The sequence below is a fragment of the Choloepus didactylus genome, chromosome 8, assembly GCF_015220235.1.
Source record: "Choloepus didactylus isolate mChoDid1 chromosome 8, mChoDid1.pri, whole genome shotgun sequence".
Taxonomy (NCBI): Eukaryota; Metazoa; Chordata; class Mammalia; order Pilosa; family Megalonychidae; genus Choloepus; species Choloepus didactylus.
The window spans coordinates 75,167,741-75,185,738 of NC_051314.1; the positions used below are offsets into that span (position 1 = coordinate 75,167,741).

The window sequence follows — 17,998 nt, forward strand, 5'->3', positions numbered from 1 at the left end:
GGAGAGCTGGTAGAGGGGGCCCCTGGAGGTTTCTGGATTCCATAGCAGGGTAGAAGTATGGACCCTCTCCTGGTAGGAGGAACCATGTGGTAGGGCAGCTCCAGCGCTCCAGTTGGGGCAGTTTCCAGCACAGAGAGGGAAATGAGGCCTGGAGGAGTTGCCAGGCTCACCCCCCAGGGCTCAGCAGCCTGAGCCTGGTTGTCCCGGTGGAAGGAGGGGCAGAGGGGCACCTGCCTGATGGCTGGTCACGCAGAGCTCTCTCCGAAATCATTCTGGCCTGGCAGTCAAGCCTGAAGGTTTAAAGGACAATCTGCTGGTGGGTTAACAAGGATGGGGACAGAGGCCCAGGGGTCCACACCTAGTGAGCATGGAAGTTTCATGACCAGCCATATACCACAACATTCCTTTAGAGGTGCTGCTGCAAACTGGGCCGCTGCCCTGAGTTGCGGGACAACTCCAGCTCACTACTGGGTCTGTGCTTTTCCTGCATGTGTGTTTGGGTGTGTGTGGGTGTGTGTGTGGGTGTGTGGCTGCAGCCTACATCCTCCTTCCCCCGCCGGCCTCCCCGCTCCGCTCCAGCCACCCTGGGATTGGTGACTCTTAGCCCCTCCCCTTGGCTTCCCCAGACCCTCCCAGAGCCTTTATCAGGGAGCTGGACTGAGTTCCCCGCAATATTCCCAGATCCCCTCCACTCCAATCCTCTCTTCACGGCACCACGAGCGCGTGTGGGGAGTGGGCAGCGCTCCCAGCCAACCCCCTGGTCCTGCCAGACCACCCTGCCTCAGGCTCAGAGCAGCTCCGCAGGTAGGCATGGGTGAGCAGGGAGCTAGCTGGAGAATGTTGGATTTGGAGGGTGGGGGGACAACACCCAGGGGCAGGAACCAGAATTAAGAGGGAATAAAGGAGGTGGCAGCTTTTGGTGGGGGAGCAGGGTACCTGGGAGGTGAGCAGAAAGTGCCAGTGGGACAGAGAGCTGGTTAATATTTGCAGCCTGTGGGTGAGACTGATTCTTCCACACTAGAAAGTTTTTACCTAAGTCTTGGGGTTACCTGTGGTGGCAAATAGCATCCAGAATCCCTCCGTAGGCCGACTAAAGGAAGAGATCTATGCGTATCCTATAAATCGATCCTCTTCCTCGGGAGCCCAGAGTCCCCCAGGGCCATTGTACTATCGTTCACTGCCAGTGCACATCCTGGGGAGGTGTCCAGTGGGGGAGAGCATGGAGACTGAGCCCGCTCAGAGCTAATCTCTACCTTCTTCCCAGACCAGGGGCTCGGATGGGAGAGTCGGGGGCTGGGGAACAGGGTCAAGCCAGGCTCTGGTCCTGATGTCTGCTGCACTTGCACCAGTGCTGAGGGCGCTGTGTCCCCGTCCCCTGCCCCCTCCCCTGGGTCTTGGCCCTTCACCCTCGTAGGCAGCATGCGGAGCACCCTGCTGTGTGCAGCCATCCTGGCCCTCAGCCTGGCTCAGAGCTGCGGGGCTGTCTGTGAGGAGTCACAGGAGCAGGCGGCTCCCGGCAGGAGCTGGAGCAAGGTAAGGCACCTCCTCCACGGGTCCCGCTCTGGCAGAGGAACCAGCCACATCCTGGGGGCCTCTGCTCGGCCAGACAGCTGTGGGCAGGAAGGCCGTGTGGTATGGGCAGGGGTTGGGAGTTACCCATGTTAACCATCGGAGGGTATTTAGCCTCCTCTTGAATTTCTCTCTCTCTGTGAGTGTCTGTCTCTCTGTGTGTGTCTTTGATGCCTTGTATGTAAAAAGTGCCCGAAGGACTGATGGGTGACTTGCTGTGAGGAGTGAGCTGGGGTGGTCCGAGGTTCTCTACACTCAAGTCCTGTCCCTTTTGCAGGGGGCACAGCCCTGGATGATATGACACACACTCAGACTTTCTCTCCTGAATGGTCTTTTGTATGCTATTTTACCTACCAGTATGTGTATTTTTTTATTTTCAAAATGTAAATCGATTCACTTATTCTCTGCTTATCCACCCCTGGTAACCTCCTAAGGCGCTCCTAAAATCCCAGTCTCTTCTCTTCTTTCCCTTGTTCCCTTCCAGCCTCTATTTAGTCAGGATAGGAAAAAAAAAAAAAAAAAAAAAAGTCAGGTTGAATACTAATTTCGAAAGCTCCTCGAAGAAAAAGGGAAAGAATTGTCAGGGTAGGGGTACTGAGGAGACAGAGGAAGTCTTTTCAAGGTTTTGAAATGACAGCAATTACATTGGTACAAATTCTTTTAGGATGATTACAGGTGGGACTTATTACAAATTCAGTGTGTGAAGTCTGCCTCTCCAGCTCAAATCTGTTTAGCATCTCATTTCAGGAGATGGGCAGAGTATTTGAACAATTTGGGAAAAGTGGCTGCCTGGGAAGCCCTGAGCTGGGCAAAGAGAGATAAATAAGCAGCCATCATCTAGCCGCAGAGGCATCCCAGGGCACGACAGGCTGGCAGCCTTGCAGCCTGGGATCATCAGAGTACCTGGTGCAGGACCTCGGTACCGAGATGTCCTCTCTTCCCCTCTTGGTCAGTGAGGGAGAAGCACTGCACCCCACCCCTCCTCCATGGGTCTGTACGGATGAGGGAAAGTGGGGTATGAGGTGCACTCTATGTGTCTATGCAACTGGGTTGTATGTGTGTGGGTGCCTCCGGGTAAATGTGCTTCTGAGTACGCACAGCAGCCCGAGGACACCTGGGCTCTGGCGAGGGAGGCACTGCCGAGATCCAAGGTGAGAATCTCCAGACATGATCATTGTTACTGCCTCTCTGCAGCTGCAGTTAACTGGGTGTGGGGTATGTGACCACTGTCTTGCTGTGTCCCAAGTTGTTAAAAAAAGATCATGAAGACAAAAGTCCCTGCTTAGCAGCAGTTCCAGGATCTGGGGTTGCAGGGTAGGGGGAAGAAGAGGAAGGGCCATTCTGAACATGCCCTTTCCTGAAATTCTAGGTCCAGGGCAGAAAGGGCAGAGGGAGAGAGAACCAGAAGCAGAGACTCATGGAGAGGAAGAGAGCATGAGAGGCAGTGGGAAAAAAACAGGGAGAGGAACATCCATGGACATAGCACAGAGCAGGGGACTTTCAGGATTGCAGGTGTGCCCCAGCTGCCCACCCCCACCCACCCCAAGGCCCGAGTCCATCTCTTATCTGGGATTCAGTCGTGGAGCACAGACCAGAGGACTCTGTCTGATGGCCTTTCCTGGAAGTGGCGGAATTCAGGGCTCACTTAGTGGGGGCAATCACATCTGTGGGCAAACTGGTTCCTGATGAGCCAGGGAGAAAAGGATCCAGGAGATGGCCTCAAAGAACAGTCCCCCTTGGTAATCGGGTAGTAGGGGGCCAACTCTCGGGTTTGCCTGGTACTGTCCCACTTTTAGCAACAAAAGACCTGCATTCCAGAAAGTCCCTCAGTCCTGGGCACGCTGGGACAATTGGTCAGCCCACCAGCTGTGATGGAGCCTAATCAAAGCCAAAAGACACCACCACCACCAACACCGCCATACCATGAGTCAGTGTGTCACCACCTGCCCATGTGGTGAGTTTTCTGTATGTCAGATCAGACCTCTTCCCTCCCTGTCCCCAGACACACACATCCTGGCCTGGGCAGAGAAGATGGACAGAACTCCAGGGGTCAACATGTCCCCATTCACCAATGCTTTCAAACCATAATGTGCCTATCGCTCTTGTGAAAAAGCAGATTCTGTCTTAGTAGGTCTGGAGTAGGACTGAGATTATGCATTTCTAGCCAGCATTGGTGATGCTGCTGGTCCACGGACCACACTTAGAGCTCAGTTCTCTCCCAGTGTAAACCCAAGGAGATTCAGAAGGAAACAGGATATCGGGTTCAGCTGTGATGGGCTCAAGACAGGTCGGGTCGGTTTCTTGTGGGAAATGAGAGTGAGTGGATTGGGGTGTGAGCGTCCTGCCTCAGTCCTCTTGGTTTCTCTCCCCCAGAAGAACTCTTATCTCTACCAGCTGCCCCCGTCGTTGCTCAGGAGACTCTATGACAGCCGCTCGGTCTCTCTGGATGGATTGCTCAAAATGCTGAGCAAGGCTAGTGTGGGTAAGAAACAGCCCTGGGAAGAGAGGGGTGTGAGGGGCAGGATCTTGAAGATTAAATAGGCCTGGGGAACCTCTTTAGGTGGGAGGGAAACTGGAGATGGTTTACTGTATTGTTGAGGGTTGTGGTTTGAAGCCTCTTCTAATTTTCACTTTCTGGATTCTGTTCTCAATTTACATACTTGTTCTTGGTTTCACAGATCCTAAGGAATCCTCACTTCCCCAGAAACGTGAGTAGCCCCTTCTCCTCCCTAACTCTGCTGACCACTTGCTCAGAGCTCCACGGGCATGGGGCCCGGTGGACATTTTGGCTGGCCCCATCTCAGCTGGCACAAACAATGTACCAGCTGCACCCGCTCAGCCAGCCTTTCCAGAGTTTGAAAGGCCACTGGGAACTGGGAGGAAGCAGGTGTGAGGGGCCTGGTGGACTCCCTCCACTGGCTAATCACTGGGAACCAAGATTCGGGACTAGCCAGATACCTGCTGGGGAGAGAATTCTTGAAATGTGGAGGAGGGAGAGATGGGTGGAAAGGGTAAGCTCAGGGGATATGTCTGCTAACTGGTGAGCCAAGCTGTAGCAAGTGGCACATGCCTGACCAAGATAAAGAAACAGATCAGAAATCTCGGGTGTCCCAAAAAGTCTTGGAACATGTCTGGGGATACGCATCCCTCATCCTGCTCCCTGCCCGCTGGCCATCATCACTGTTGACAATGTCGGCCTTCTTTCTGCAGGTGACATGCATGACTTCTTTGTGGGACTTATGGGCAAGAGGAACATTCAGTCAGGTAGGAGTGTTTGGAGGTCCAGTGGAAGGATGTGGGACACTGATGAGGATATGGCCAAAGCCCAGTGCCTCATATCTGTCACCAGAGGAAACACAGGGCTTTTCTTAGTGACAGTAAGGTTTCCTGGGCCCCTTCCATCCAGTTGGCTTGGATCCTCAGACCAGCCCTCCCTGAGAGCAGAGCAGGGAGACACTTAGGAGACAGCCCTGCTGTAGCTGGGAGGGGGGCCAGGGAGGCTCTGCTTCTTTCCCATTCTCCCAAGCGGAGCCTGTCTCTCCTTCCCAGCTCTGTCTTCTAACACTGCCCACACAGGCAGCTCTTCACTATTGGGTCAGGGTGAAGGTCATGCTCAGAAAAATCCCTCCTAACTACACTGCTTTCTTTACCCCAGAAACTTCCATTGATGAGAACCAAGAGAGCATCCCCAGCTTTGGCAAAGTGAAGTATCCCCCCACTGAGGAATGAGGTAAGGGTTGTTGGCTGGGGAGAGGAGAGGCGACCGTGCGTGTGGGTTGGGGTGGAGGGCTGCCAGCTGTGCATTTCCTCTGATGCCACAGGCAGTTAACACTCTTAAAGTTGCCCTGAAACACTCTGCCAAGGCCCAGCACATTCTTGGTCAAACACACAAACACTTAGAGCATGGGGACACACAGAGATCTCTTTTTTTTTTTTTTTTTTCTCTTTCTCCTGTATCATGGACCCCAGACTATATTGAACACAAGGGGAGAGTGGTGGAAGATGGGGAGGGAAGGGCTTCCGTCATTTGGATTCATTTCTCTTACATACAAAAGATGGAGAGATCAGCACTGATAATTACAGGCACCACATCCAACTCACAGGCAAAGTGGTTTTGCTCCCAGGCAGGCGGAACCTTTCCAATTATTCAGAATTCTGAGTTAGCTGGTCCAGTGCCTCTGTATAGTCCTGCGTAAGGGTGATTTAGGAAGAAATAGTAGGAACTCTAAATTCTAATGGGGGAGTAGTTGGGAACTGTATCTGTGTCCCTCTGTGTGGCATAATAGATAAGAGCATGGCTTGAGCTTGAATCCTGGATCTGCCCCTCACTAGCTGTGTGATCTCGGCCACATTGCGTAACCCTTCTGGGTCTTGATTTCCTCATCTGAAAAATAAGAGGAATAATAGGTCATTTGCAGGTTGAGGCTTTGGAGATTGAGTTCAGGTAAAATGCTCAGAACATGTATTTGACACACAGCGCTGGGTGTCAGCTTTATCACTGTTACGGTTTGGGAGGTGTGGGGGATGTCCCTGCACGTCCCTGGCCTGCTTGCCTAGAGCTGTCTGGGCTGAGCCCAGGCCTGAGTGGGCTGCCTGACCTCTCACTTGGTACGTGAGTGTGAGACTCCCTGGGGGAAGTGTCTAGTCGAAACACAGAATCTTCCTTCTTGATACCGTCTTCCCACACACAGCAATAACAGCTCAACTGATGGCTGATTTTTTTCACAGAAAGAAGGTGTTGAGGGGTGGGCATGAAAAGGAGAGGGATTCACCAGCCTCAATTATCATGGGGAGAGCCCTGCCCACTTCCCGTGTTGTCCCTGCTACCCATACTCGTTGGTCTCAAGGTGGCCAGCCCGAGGTCCCAGGAGCTGGCTCTCCCTGATGCTGCCCGGGCCTGACTCCCCAGGACCGGAGACTGGGCTTGGCCCCCCATTCAGGGCTGGGTGAGAGGGCACAAAGAGCCGTAATAACCGTAACTCGCTGATTGCATGGTACTTACCGTATCATTTTGCTCTCATTAGATGGTTATTTCAGTCCTGCTGACGGCCAGATAATTATATAGGCAGCTATATCTGGATGACATACTCTCCTCCAGCGTTATGCACCGGCCATAAAGATAATTACAGTGCAATTTTGCCATAGTATTTTATACAAATGGCAGAAACAAGTGCATTGCAGAAATCTACTTTTAATGCTTGCTGGTGAATCTTGGCTCTTTCAGAGGGACCAGGTCCATAATTGCAGGCTTCAAAATCTCACCATCACCACTGATGGAGCATCTCAACCTGTTAGGTGCCAGGCAGAACAGGACATAAGGTCTCTGGGGACTGGCATTTAAAGGAAATTTAACGAGATGGATCAACACAGACCATTGTGTTTCTATGGGGCAGTCCAGGGGAAGCTGTCTTTTTATTTCATTCATGCCAAGTTGCTGAAAAAAAAACCAAACATGTGATCCCTGGACCTGTCTTTCCTTTTGGGAGGTATCTGGGAAGAATATGAAGGGCTGGGGGAGCTTTAGCATCTGGGCTGCTTGGGTGGGGCTGGGTGTACACCTGGCTCATGGGGATGCTAGGAGGTTATGAACTTTGTCAACATCTTTCTGTGTGTCCCTCCACCCCCACAATGCACATGGGTGTTTATAAGTGGCATAATAAATATGGCAGCTGGGAAGGTGCAAGCACCTGCTGTCTGGAGAGTTGGGTCCTCTATTCCAAAGGCTGTGGGGAAAGCTGAGGGACAAAATTTCTGTTCTTTCTCCTTCTCCCTTACAGATGCCCTCTGCTCCCTCAGTGGGTGGTGGGCAGGAGTTTTACAGAATGTAAGATGTGATTTCCTTTTTTTCTTTTCTTTTTCATTTTTAGCACTCCATTCTGGATCCCTGGGTGGCATCATGAAGACAGCCTGTCACCCTCTCCAGAGACCCTCTCCTACTTCCCTTTCTCATCCTCATAACTGTAGCATCCTCGTGCTTTGACTTCCTTCTCAGCCCTCCACCCTGCCCTGGTGTAGAACTGCATTGTGGGTATTCCCAGTCCCAGCATCGACTACAGAATCCCCTGGAGTTTCTGTAGTACCCTACATGGAAAATATGATGTCCCGCTCTACTCCTCAACAATAAAGGATTTTTACATATGACCTACAGTGATGGGTTTGTTTGGTTGATTGGTGGGTTTTTCTTTTCTTTGATTTTTCCAGATGAATCATACATACCTCAATATGATATACATATGATGTATAATATTTAAATGGAAGTTCCTTTATTTTCTACATGTATTGATTTCCCCAACAGTGCCTTACATGTGCTTCACTCAATAAATAGCAGAAGATTTATTTAGTGATTAAAAGAATGAATGAATAAATTCGATAGTTGGTTTCTAGCACACAGACATTCACAGACCAGTATCAGACAAAGAAAAAAACGGAGTATCTGAATGGCTTGCCTGGATTTCTGGGATGGGCCTGGTAGACACCAATCCTGGAATGTGAACCTACTTAGGTACGTGGCAGGGGAGGGAACAAGGCTGTGCGAAAACCCAGTGAGAGAGGACACATCTACAGCACCATATCATTTTTCTGTCCCCAGACATTGAGCACGAGTCCTGTGACAGGTCCTGAGAAAGAGACAGTGACCCATACCCAGAATTTACTGTCTAGCAGGGCTGCAGATAAGCAAACAGAGCTTGACCCAGCTAGGTTGCAGGTGGACAGGACATTACTGCAGGAGCTGAGAAAGAGGGGGGCAGACATCTTCAGGGAAAAACGGGGCAATAAGTGGCTGCCTTAGTTATTATAAAGTGAAAACCTTTATTCCAGACTCTTTGGTAACGTACTTTTTACCAGCCCCTGGAGCCTTAGTCTTTGGAAGTCTCCAGTACGTGAAAGGCACTTAAATGTGGTGTGCGTAGGTGTGGGTGTCTTTTATTAATCTGATGTGCCAACTATCGCAGCCCACTGATCCCAAGGGGGGCTCTGTACCCTAATGGAACAGTCTGGGAAATCCTCAGATTCCCTTTCTTAGTCTGGTATGGGGACTTGATCTGACCCTAGATCACCCCAACAGAAAATCTCCACTCAGCTCTCCTAAAGCAGTGAAAGCACAGGGCCGCCAAGCCTGTAGTTCCTTCACCCCAGGGAAAAGCTCTTCCCAGGGCCTAACTGGGGCAACTTTGGACCCACAGCTGTATGCATAGGGGTGGGGAAGGAAGGAAAGGCTCACCTCAGCATCCCTGGTGTCAGGTTTATTGCTAGAGGTCAAAGGCTGTCCCCACCCTAGATCTCTGAGCCTTTTTTCCTGGGCTAGTCATCTTGCTGACTTTTCAAAATTGACTAAGGGTTTAAAAATAGGGAAACTTTTGCAGCATCTGTGAGAATTTCTTTAGGTCACGGATGAAAGAGCTGGCTCTGTCCAGGCACGCAGGGAGTCGGGTGTGTGTGGGAAGATGAAGACAAATTGCTTTGCCAAGTAGGAGCATAAATGTAGAAAGGTTGCTCTCTGGTGGGACTGACACAAATTGCAGTCCTGGGGATTTCAGCAGCAGTAAAGATAAATTTTGACTCCAATTCCTCTTTCTGTACTTGGAGGATGCGTGAAGGGACCTGGCCTTCCCCTTCCTGTTGTAAACAGGTTGATGCCCAGCGAGACCTGGTCAAGAAGACCTTGACTGAATTCCTCGCCCTTTCTTCTCTTTTTAGCTTTCTGTGAGTGTTATTGTGACTATGTAGTGATTCACTCAAAAACAAAACAAAACAAAACAAAAATGTTCAGTATAAACAGCATGATGTGTGTTTGGGTAAGTTTAATTTACACCCTTGGGGTGGCTAGCTAGTATTTGAGGTAGGTGTATCTGGGATCAACACTCCAGAGGTGGTTAAGGCAGTTGGTTAGAAAGATTGAAAAGGTCCAAGGCCCTTGCATGGCCAGCAGCCTAATGTCTCCAGAGCCAAGCTGGAGGCCTGCCACCCGGCTCATTTTATGACGTTCCACATCAGGGGAACTCTGCCACCTTGTCAAGCCACGGAGGCTGGACAGGCCTTTGAAACACATTGTATCAGCCTCTGAGTGACCCTTTCATGTGAAGGCAAAGTGGACTCCTCATTCCTACACTACAAAAACAGGTTGTATGGCTATTTTTGTGTCTTCTTGCTAGTAAATTTTAAATATTAGGCAGCATTTTGTATAATGCTTGCTATCACTAGTTCATGAGGTTGTAGCAATTGCTGAACAGCTGAACTGGCTCAGGGCAGTCGGCAAGATGAAGCCTGCTCCCCTCTCCCTATTTACTCATCAGGGAATTACTGAACCCTACCATGTGCTTGCCCTGGAGGCTTGTGATGGGTTGCCCTCTGCAGTCAGGCTGTGGGTGAAACCAAAGAGAGGCAAGACGGAAGGGTCCTGAGCCTGTGGGGTTCCTCGGCATTGAGGAGGGGACTTGGTGGTGGTGGTGGAGACAGGCAGGTCAGGTACTTTAAGTTTGATGGCAATTCTTGGGCAGGCATATTTGAGGAGAGGATCTGTGGGCAAACCTTGTAGATGAAAGGTGGGGGAAGGCAGAGTGATGTAGCTGTAGAAAGAGTTGGGGAAGGCAGGCTGCAAGAAACAGGCATGGGCTGGCAATGTGCAGTGGAATCCTATGAAGTTCTTCATCTGGCCATCTAGCTGGAAGAAGGGGCAGCAGTGGGGATCTAGTCTGCAAGTGCTCCTTCCTTGCTCATTCTTTCAAACAAGCTTTATTAAGCACCTATCCTATGTACCAGGAAGCCTGGTAAGAGTGGGATGCAGTAACACACAAAACCACACAGATCACCGCCTTCAGGAAGCTCACAGCCCAGGGGAGGAGATATAAATTGATCAAATAGTTGTACATCTTTTAGTAAAAATACAATTGTGGAAGTTCTGAACAGAAGCTTCTGGAACAAAGAGGCACAGAACAGGGGAGGCGATGAGAGCTTAGAGTCTGGACAGACTGACTGACTTCTCCAGGCACCAGGGCGCGGAGGGAGTGATCCTCCACGCCGTGAATCAGCGCTTCGAAAAAGCCGGGCCTGGGATGGAAAGGCGCTAGGGCTTGGAAACATGCCGCAGTGCCGGGCCAGGGATGGGGTCGTGCGGTCGCGGAGGGGCGGCCCGCGGCTTCGTCGCTTGAGGCCGCGCCGGCCTGGTGCCCGGCCCCGCCGTCGGGGGGCGCCGCCTCCTCCCGGGCAGCTGGGGACGCAGCGGCCGTGCGGCGGGGGGCGCTGCCTCCTCCGGGACGGCGGGGGGCGCTGCGGCCCTGGCGGCGGGGGCGGCCCGGGCCGGCGCGGCGAGCGGCGCGGCGGATGGAGAGTCTGGCCGCGGCCGGCTGCGCCGCCTCCTCGTCGGGCCGGGCACAGCGGGCCGGGGCCTTTGTGTGAGGCGGCGGCGGCGATGGTGCTCGGGGCCCCGCGGAGCCGGGTAAGCGCGGCAGGGAGGAGGGCTGCCCTGGCCGAGGCCCGACCCCCGGGCCGGCCCTCCCTTCGCTCTCGTTGCGCCCCTTTGCCCGCTCCCCTCGACCGGACCCGTCCTCCCAGCCCGCGCGCCGACCTTCGGCCCCGCAGCCCGCCCCCCGCCCGGGGTCGCCGGGTGAATCTCCCCCGCCTCTTGGTGGAGGGACCGAGGTGCTTGGTGTCCTCCAGATGGAGCGCCCCAAAGCCGATGAAACGCTCTTCCTCTCGGATTCGGAGCTGCAGAGGGGAGCTGCGGCACCACCGGATTGTTGGGATGCCCTTCGAAGTTCCGACCCTCCCCGCTGCCCTTAGCACCCCCACTCGGCTTCCTAGTATCCCGATCTGTGCATCCGTTGATGTGTGACCACCAGGACCTGGGAGATGGGTGGCTGGAGCCTAAGAAGGCTCAGAAGCTTCCTGGGCCCCAGAAAAAGTTGGGAGTTGTTGGTAGAATCTGGTGAGATAGAGAAAGGGGCCGTGTTGCTCACGGCCAGTGGTGGGACTGAAGATTGCTACTACCTTATCTTCGTTAGGCCGTCGGGACTCATAAAGGGGAATAGGTGGTACTGAGCAGGACTTTGGGAGTCTCACCTATGTAATTAGATGCCTTTCTTATGCAGGATATAAGTTTGTTAGTATACAGTGATAAAAAGGAATAAAACACTTCAGTGCCACAGCTGTGTTCTATTTTGCTTTGCCCTTTTGGGTTCTGAGTGTTTTAACTTCATCCACAGAATGTGATAGAGCAGTATCTGGATGGGTAATAGAAAGACCAGAGAGTAGGCATGCAGCTTAGTTAGAGAGAGATGGGGATTCAATAAAGAGCAAGAAATTTCGTTAAAGGCTGAATGGAAACAGTGATGACAGAAAACTAAAAGATGGAGCATCTTTATCTTTTCCCCATAGCTAATGGAGCTTTGATAATTGTGTTCAAGTGTATATATGGCATCAAGAGGGAAGAGAATTTATTCAGTGAGGTAGGAAGGTGTGTATTTAGCAGGAAATTAATAGGAGATAAATTTGAGCCAGTTGCTCTGGCGATGAAGTGTACGATTGTGTCCTCGGAAATGCCTCTGGCGTGTCTCTCAGGCACAGGGAACTAGCTTCTGTCCCAGCAGGCTGGCCTCTCTTACTGACTCTTCAAGACCAAACTGTCAGACTTTTTTCAGTATTTTTGGATTTTGTCATGATGACTGAGTATTTTTGTATGTGCAGGGGGAGAAATCATTGTCCCACCACATTTGCTGGCCTTGCTCCCAGTGGATGGAGCAGCCCTTGCCTGTCTGTTCACTTCTATTCCCCTCCCGGACCTTAGAAACACTCAGACTGCTGGTGTTCTCTCCTGCAGGGCCCTTCACTTGCAGGTATGCGTTTGGCCATCCATCTTTTCCTTTTGCTGTCCACAGATTAACCGTGCTAATAAGGAGGCAACTGCCTAGGAGCTGCTAAGATGGGCATGAGGATCAAACTGCAAAGCACCAACCACCCCAACAACCTGCTGAAGGAACTCAATAAGTGCCGGCTCTCAGAGACCATGTGCGATGTCACCATCGTGGTGGGGAGCCGCTCATTCCCAGCCCACAAAGCTGTGCTGGCCTGCGCCGCCGGCTACTTCCAGAACCTCTTCCTGAATACCGGGCTTGATGCTGCCAGAACCTATGTGGTAGACTTCATCACCCCTGCTAACTTTGAGAAGATTCTGAGCTTTGTCTACACGTCAGAGCTCTTCACGGACCTGATCAATGTCGGGGTCATCTATGAGGTAGCTGAACGCCTGGGCATGGAAGATCTCCTCCGAGCCTGTCACTCCACCTTCCCTGACCTGGAGAGCACAGCCGTGGCCAAGCCCTTGACCAGCACCAGTGAGAGTCACTCTGGTACCCCTACTGGCACCTCAGCAGAACCCACCCCTCCCCTGGGAGAACTCCGGGGTGGCGGGGAGCACTTTGGTGTTGATAGAAACTATTTGCTGTCCAGTGAGGCTGGAGGAAACTATAAAGAGGAAGAGAAAAATGTTCCCAGTGACACTAACCATAGCCTGCCACAGCCACCGCTGCCGCCAAAGACAGAAGACCATGATGCCCCTGCTCCCTTCCCGTCTGTTCCTAGTGTGGTGACGCAGCCAGGCCTGGGCACCGTCAGTATGATCCAGGCCACCATGAGCTCCAGCCAGCCATGCAAAGTTCAAAGCAATGGAGACTTCAGTAAAAACAGCTTCTTCATTCCTGACAATGCAATAGACGTCACCACTGGGAGCAACTCCTGTCTGAGCAATAGTGACCCCTCCAAAGATCCAGGCTTTGGACAGATGGATGAGCTCCAGCTGGAGGACCTGGGGGAGGATGACTTGCAGTTTGAAGACCCCACTGAAGACATAGGCACGGCTGAGGAGGTGATTGAGCTGAGCGATGACAGTGAGGATGAGCTGACTTTTGGAGAGAATGACAACCGGGAGAATAAGGCCATGCCCTGCCAAGTATGCAAGAAAGTTCTGGAGCCCAATATTCAGTTGATCCGACAGCATGCTCGGGACCACGTGGACCTGCTGACAGGCAACTGCAAAGTCTGTGAGACCCACTTCCAGGACCGAAACTCCCGGGTGACCCACGTCCTGTCCCATATTGGTATTTTCCTCTTCTCCTGCGACATGTGTGAAACCAAGTTCTTTACCCAGTGGCAGCTGACCCTCCACCGACGGGATGGGATATCTGAGAACAACATCATTGTCCGCCCCAGTGATCCCCTGCCTGGGAAGCTGAGTCTGTTTCCGGGGGCAGCCTCCCCAGAGTTGAAATGTGCAGCCTGTGGGAAGGCATTGGCCAAAGATTTCCACGTGGTCCGGGGCCACATCCTTGACCATCTGAACTTAAAGGGCCAGGCCTGCAGTGTCTGTGACCAGCGCCACCTCAACCTCTGCAGCCTCATGTGGCACACGCTCTCCCATCTCGGCATTTCAGTCTTTTCCTGCTCTGTCTGTGCTAACAGCTTTGTAGAGTGGCATCTCCTAGAGAAGCACATGGTTGTGCACCAAAGCCTAGAAGACACACTCTTCCACTGCCACTTGTGCAGCCAGAGCTACAAGTCAGAGGCTGCCTATCGCTACCATGTCAGCCAGCACAAATGCAACAGCAGCCTTGACGTACGGCCTGGTTTTGGGCTCCAGCATCCAGCTCTCCAGAAGCGGAAGCTGCCAGCAGAGGAGTTCCTGAGTGAGGAGCTGGCACTGCAGGGCCAACCAGGGAATAGCAAGTATAGCTGTAAGGTCTGTGGCAAAAGGTTTGCTCACACAAGCGAGTTCAACTACCACCGGCGGATCCATACAGGTGAGAAGCCGTACCAGTGTAAAGTGTGCCACAAGTTCTTCCGGGGCCGCTCGACCATTAAGTGCCACCTGAAAACACACTCGGGGGCCCTCATGTACCGCTGCACGGTCTGCGGCCACTACAGCTCCACCCTTAACCTCATGAGCAAGCATGTCGGTGTGCACAAGGGCAGCCTCCCGCCTGACTTCACCATTGAGCAGACCTTCATGTACATTATCCATTCCAAAGAGGCGGAGAAGAACCCAGACAGCTGACTAGGGCCTGGCAGAGCCAGGGACAGCTCCCAGGGGACAGCCAGGACATAGGTTTTCTAACAGCTGTTGGTCCTTCCCCAGCTGACGTTACAATTTTGCCTTGTTAGGAATTCTGTTCTGTGTTGTGTTTAAAGAAGAAAAATGAAGAGATAGCACATAAGCTGAGTTACTGTTTTTGAGAAGCAATGGCCCTATCGCGTTTACCTCCGTATCTGTTCTTGCCCACGAAGGGCTGTGTTTTTGATTCTTTTGAGGCTGGCTTTGGGATCTAGTCAAGCAGTTGGTGTCACCTAGATCCCCCTTCCTCAGCCTCTCTAGTTTTAGTTTACTGATAGGTTTTATGCTGCTAAGAATCCAACCAACAGCCTCACAGTATAGAGGAGGTGGAGAGAGGGTTTCACTACAGGTATTGCTGCCAGACCTCCAACTGGGACAACCAGCTATGAGGAAGATTTTGGAAATGTCATCCAGAAAAGACTTGTCAGCAGGGCAGCTCAACTTAGGTTCTAGTCCCAGCTCTCAGCAGGGAAGAGGTGTCAGGGATGGAGGTGCCTGCTTATTCCAAGGGCCTAATCTTCTGATAGGATGGTGAAAATCTTTTGGCAGCTAGATCCAAACTGGAGACAAAGCTTTCTGTTTAGGGGAAGGGATAGTGAGAAAGCTTTGGGATGAATCCTTGCCCTCCAGAAGGGGTTGTCCAGCGGTGCTACCTAAGTGGCAGTGTGGATGGACAGGAAGGGTGGTTTCTCTCTTCTCCTCATTTCCAAAGAAAAATGATTTTATGGTGTGATGGCCCAGGACATCAGGCCTTCCCTGTGGGCACAGGATGGGTAGCCACTTTGACATAGTCACGTGTCATTCTGGCCACCTCTGTTGACCTTGAGTTTCCTGGGGGAGAGGTGGGGATGTCGTTGACAGCAGCAGCCTTGCCTTAATTTACACCTGGTCTCCTACCCAGAAGTGTGTTTGGCCTGTAGTGTGTATTAGAAGACCCCACGAGGTGGTGGAGTGGTGGACTCTGTGAGCCCTTCAGGATAAAAGGAACCTGAGTAACTGGTGGGGTGTGCATTCCGACCGTCCAGTCGGGTAACTGTTGTTTAATTTGTGCTAACAGGGCCGGAGCTTTGGCAGCTCGCCTTTGACCTGCTGGAATTTATCCTGATCTGTCATTGCGTCACCTCCAGGGGGCGCTGTTGGATGAGTGCTGGTTCAGGCCCTACCTAGGTGGTTGGGGAACGTGTCTGCCCAGTGCACAGGGTGGGTTGGCACAGGGCTTAGTGGGTTTTTGAAGGGGCCTTGCCCAAAGAAGGCTTGAGGGAGGGGAGAGGGTCCTCGGACCTTAAGTACTCACAGGTGGCACCTCAGTAATTCATACTACCTCACCCTGCTCCAGCGAGCTCTTGGAGTCCCTGGCCCCAGCCCTGGCACTGCTCCTGGTGGAACTCGGCAGCACCCTGGACTGTTTCTCAAGCAAGTGGTTTGAATTAACTCACAGAGCCTTTTTGAACATTAATATTTATTTATTTGTTTTTTTGTATACGTATTACCCAGCATCTCTTTTAGTTAAAGAAATTTCAGGAAAGGGAGTTTCTCCCCAGCAAGTAGCCATATTCCAGGGGACAGTCCTGGCCAGAGATTTGGGGAACAGGGTTATCACTAGGGGAGAACATGCCAAGCCTTTTAAACAAGCAAATTCTTTTCTTCCTCTCCAGATAGTTTCTAGCAAAATAAACCCAGGGAACACTTTAGACAATGGACCGAAGTCCTAGGAAGTTGGGACAGAGTAGTAAAATGATGGAGGCCAGTTAAACTCCCAGGCCTTTCATCCCCATTCCATCCTGTGATAGAGTAGATTGGGGATGGGGTTGAGGGGCTCAAGTCTCGTGGAGGACCTCCTTGCGCATTTTCTCATCCTTCCAGAACTTGGAAATCCCCCTGTCCTTGACTCTAATGAGGCGTGCAGGCAAACCAAAGCTCCCTCTCTGTTGGACCTACTGCCTCTCTCCCAAGCCCGAAAATGGTGGAGCCTCCAAGTTGGAGCCCATGGCTCTCTGTTGAGCTGACCATCAGATGAAGGGACTTGCACAGTGGCCAGTTTAAAGGCTCACCTTTCGGCCTCTAAGCCCAATTTGTTAAATGTCCCGGTGAGACATTCTTGTCAGGAAAGCAGTGTTGGGACTTTTCATCACTCTTCGGCTTCTCCCTTTCTCTCACCATTAGAAATGTACGAAGGAAAGTGTGTGCAAAACTGCAATCAAGTATCTGTTAAGCTTTTCAAACCTCCCAGACTAGTGGTAAGGACTTATTTTTGAATGGTCGAATTTGAGAGAGCTAGCATTGGAACCTAGTCAGGAGAAATGTGCTGGAGAAACCCTTTTCTTGAATGGAGGGCATCTAAGATGCTGGGTGGTCTGTATACTTAACCTGAAACTGTGAAGTTTTCCCTTTTTGCCAGTAAACCAAAAAGCAAACCCTTGAAATTTTGCCCTTGAAACACTAAACTGAAAACTGTACCCCATGATCCCCCTGAGGCTAAGTGGTTGATCAGGGTGGTCCAGTTGGTCCCAGTCAGACATGTAGCAGGATCAGCAGCTCATGAGTCTCATCGACCAAACCCGGTCCCTCTGTGTGTCCCCCGTATTCACACCTGAACTCTCCTTCTGTTTGAAGTTATTTGTGTCCTCTGCCTCCAGCTCACACTTATCTGAGCTGTTTTACTTGAAACACTATATTGTTGTGGCAGAGGGCACTCTAGGATATCTGGTAGAATGTATTTGTTTTATTTTGAGTCTTTTTTTGTTTTTCAACCTACTGTTCATTTGATTTTGTTTCCTCTTCTCCCCTGAAGCCCAGTTCAGCCCTATCTCCTGCTGTATTGCTCTGAGGTTCTGTTTGACCCTTGAATGTCTTCTCTTCCTCTCTTCCCCTTTTTCTTGTTTTCTACTCAGGACCAGCTACATAATTTACAAGCCCCTTGTTAAAAATTATCGGGAATTTCAAGATGTTTCCTAATGGAAAATGGTGATATTTGTATGGCACGTGGGGAGGCTGCTGTGGCCAGGGGAAGGGGTCAATGTCACACATGCCTGCAACCTGTTCATGGCTCACTGGTGCCAACGCACCAGCTGGGAAGCTCTGCTCTGCCCTAGTATTTGGTCCTAAATTTTAAGACTCTGGAATCTGCAGTTGATGGCTAGTGGGGAAGAAGGGGCAAGGGTGGGGATGGGGGTTGGGCCCAGGTGACCCCTCAGAACAAGGAAATGGGTAAAATTTCTTTCTGACTTTCTTCTATTCTGATCTGCCAGCACCCCTTTGGCTCCAAGACAAGCCTTTGGGCTTAAATATCTTCTCTCTAGTCAGCTTTTTGCTACTGATGAATTTCCT

The 17,998-nt window shown here is 51.6% G+C and overlaps 2 protein-coding genes across 4 annotated transcripts; both read left to right on the forward strand.

The window, feature by feature from the left end:
* Positions 1-606: 606 nt before the first annotated feature.
* On the forward strand, positions 607-7,716 carry TAC3 (tachykinin precursor 3). 3 transcript variants are annotated; one of them, XM_037847229.1, is made up of 7 exons: positions 607-804; positions 1,415-1,533; positions 3,943-4,051; positions 4,248-4,277; positions 4,780-4,833; positions 5,225-5,299; positions 7,437-7,716. In XM_037847229.1, exons 2-6 carry the CDS (start codon positions 1,420-1,422, stop codon positions 5,296-5,298), a joined length of 381 nt encoding a protein of 126 aa, XP_037703157.1. In that variant the 5' UTR covers positions 607-804; positions 1,415-1,419; the 3' UTR covers position 5,299; positions 7,437-7,716. The 3 variants fall into 3 exon arrangements, with proteins under 3 accessions (XP_037703157.1, XP_037703158.1, XP_037703159.1); XM_037847230.1 differs by having other exon boundaries at positions 3,946-4,051; XM_037847231.1 differs by having other exon boundaries at positions 3,964-4,051.
* Positions 7,717-10,885: 3,169 nt separating this feature from the next.
* ZBTB39 (zinc finger and BTB domain containing 39) lies at positions 10,886-17,814 on the forward strand. The gene is made up of 2 exons (XM_037848055.1): positions 10,886-11,005; positions 12,444-17,814. The coding sequence occupies exon 2, from the start codon at positions 12,488-12,490 to the stop codon at positions 14,612-14,614; it is 2,127 nt and encodes a 708-aa protein (XP_037703983.1). The 5' UTR covers positions 10,886-11,005; positions 12,444-12,487; the 3' UTR covers positions 14,615-17,814.
* Positions 17,815-17,998: the final 184 nt, after the last annotated feature.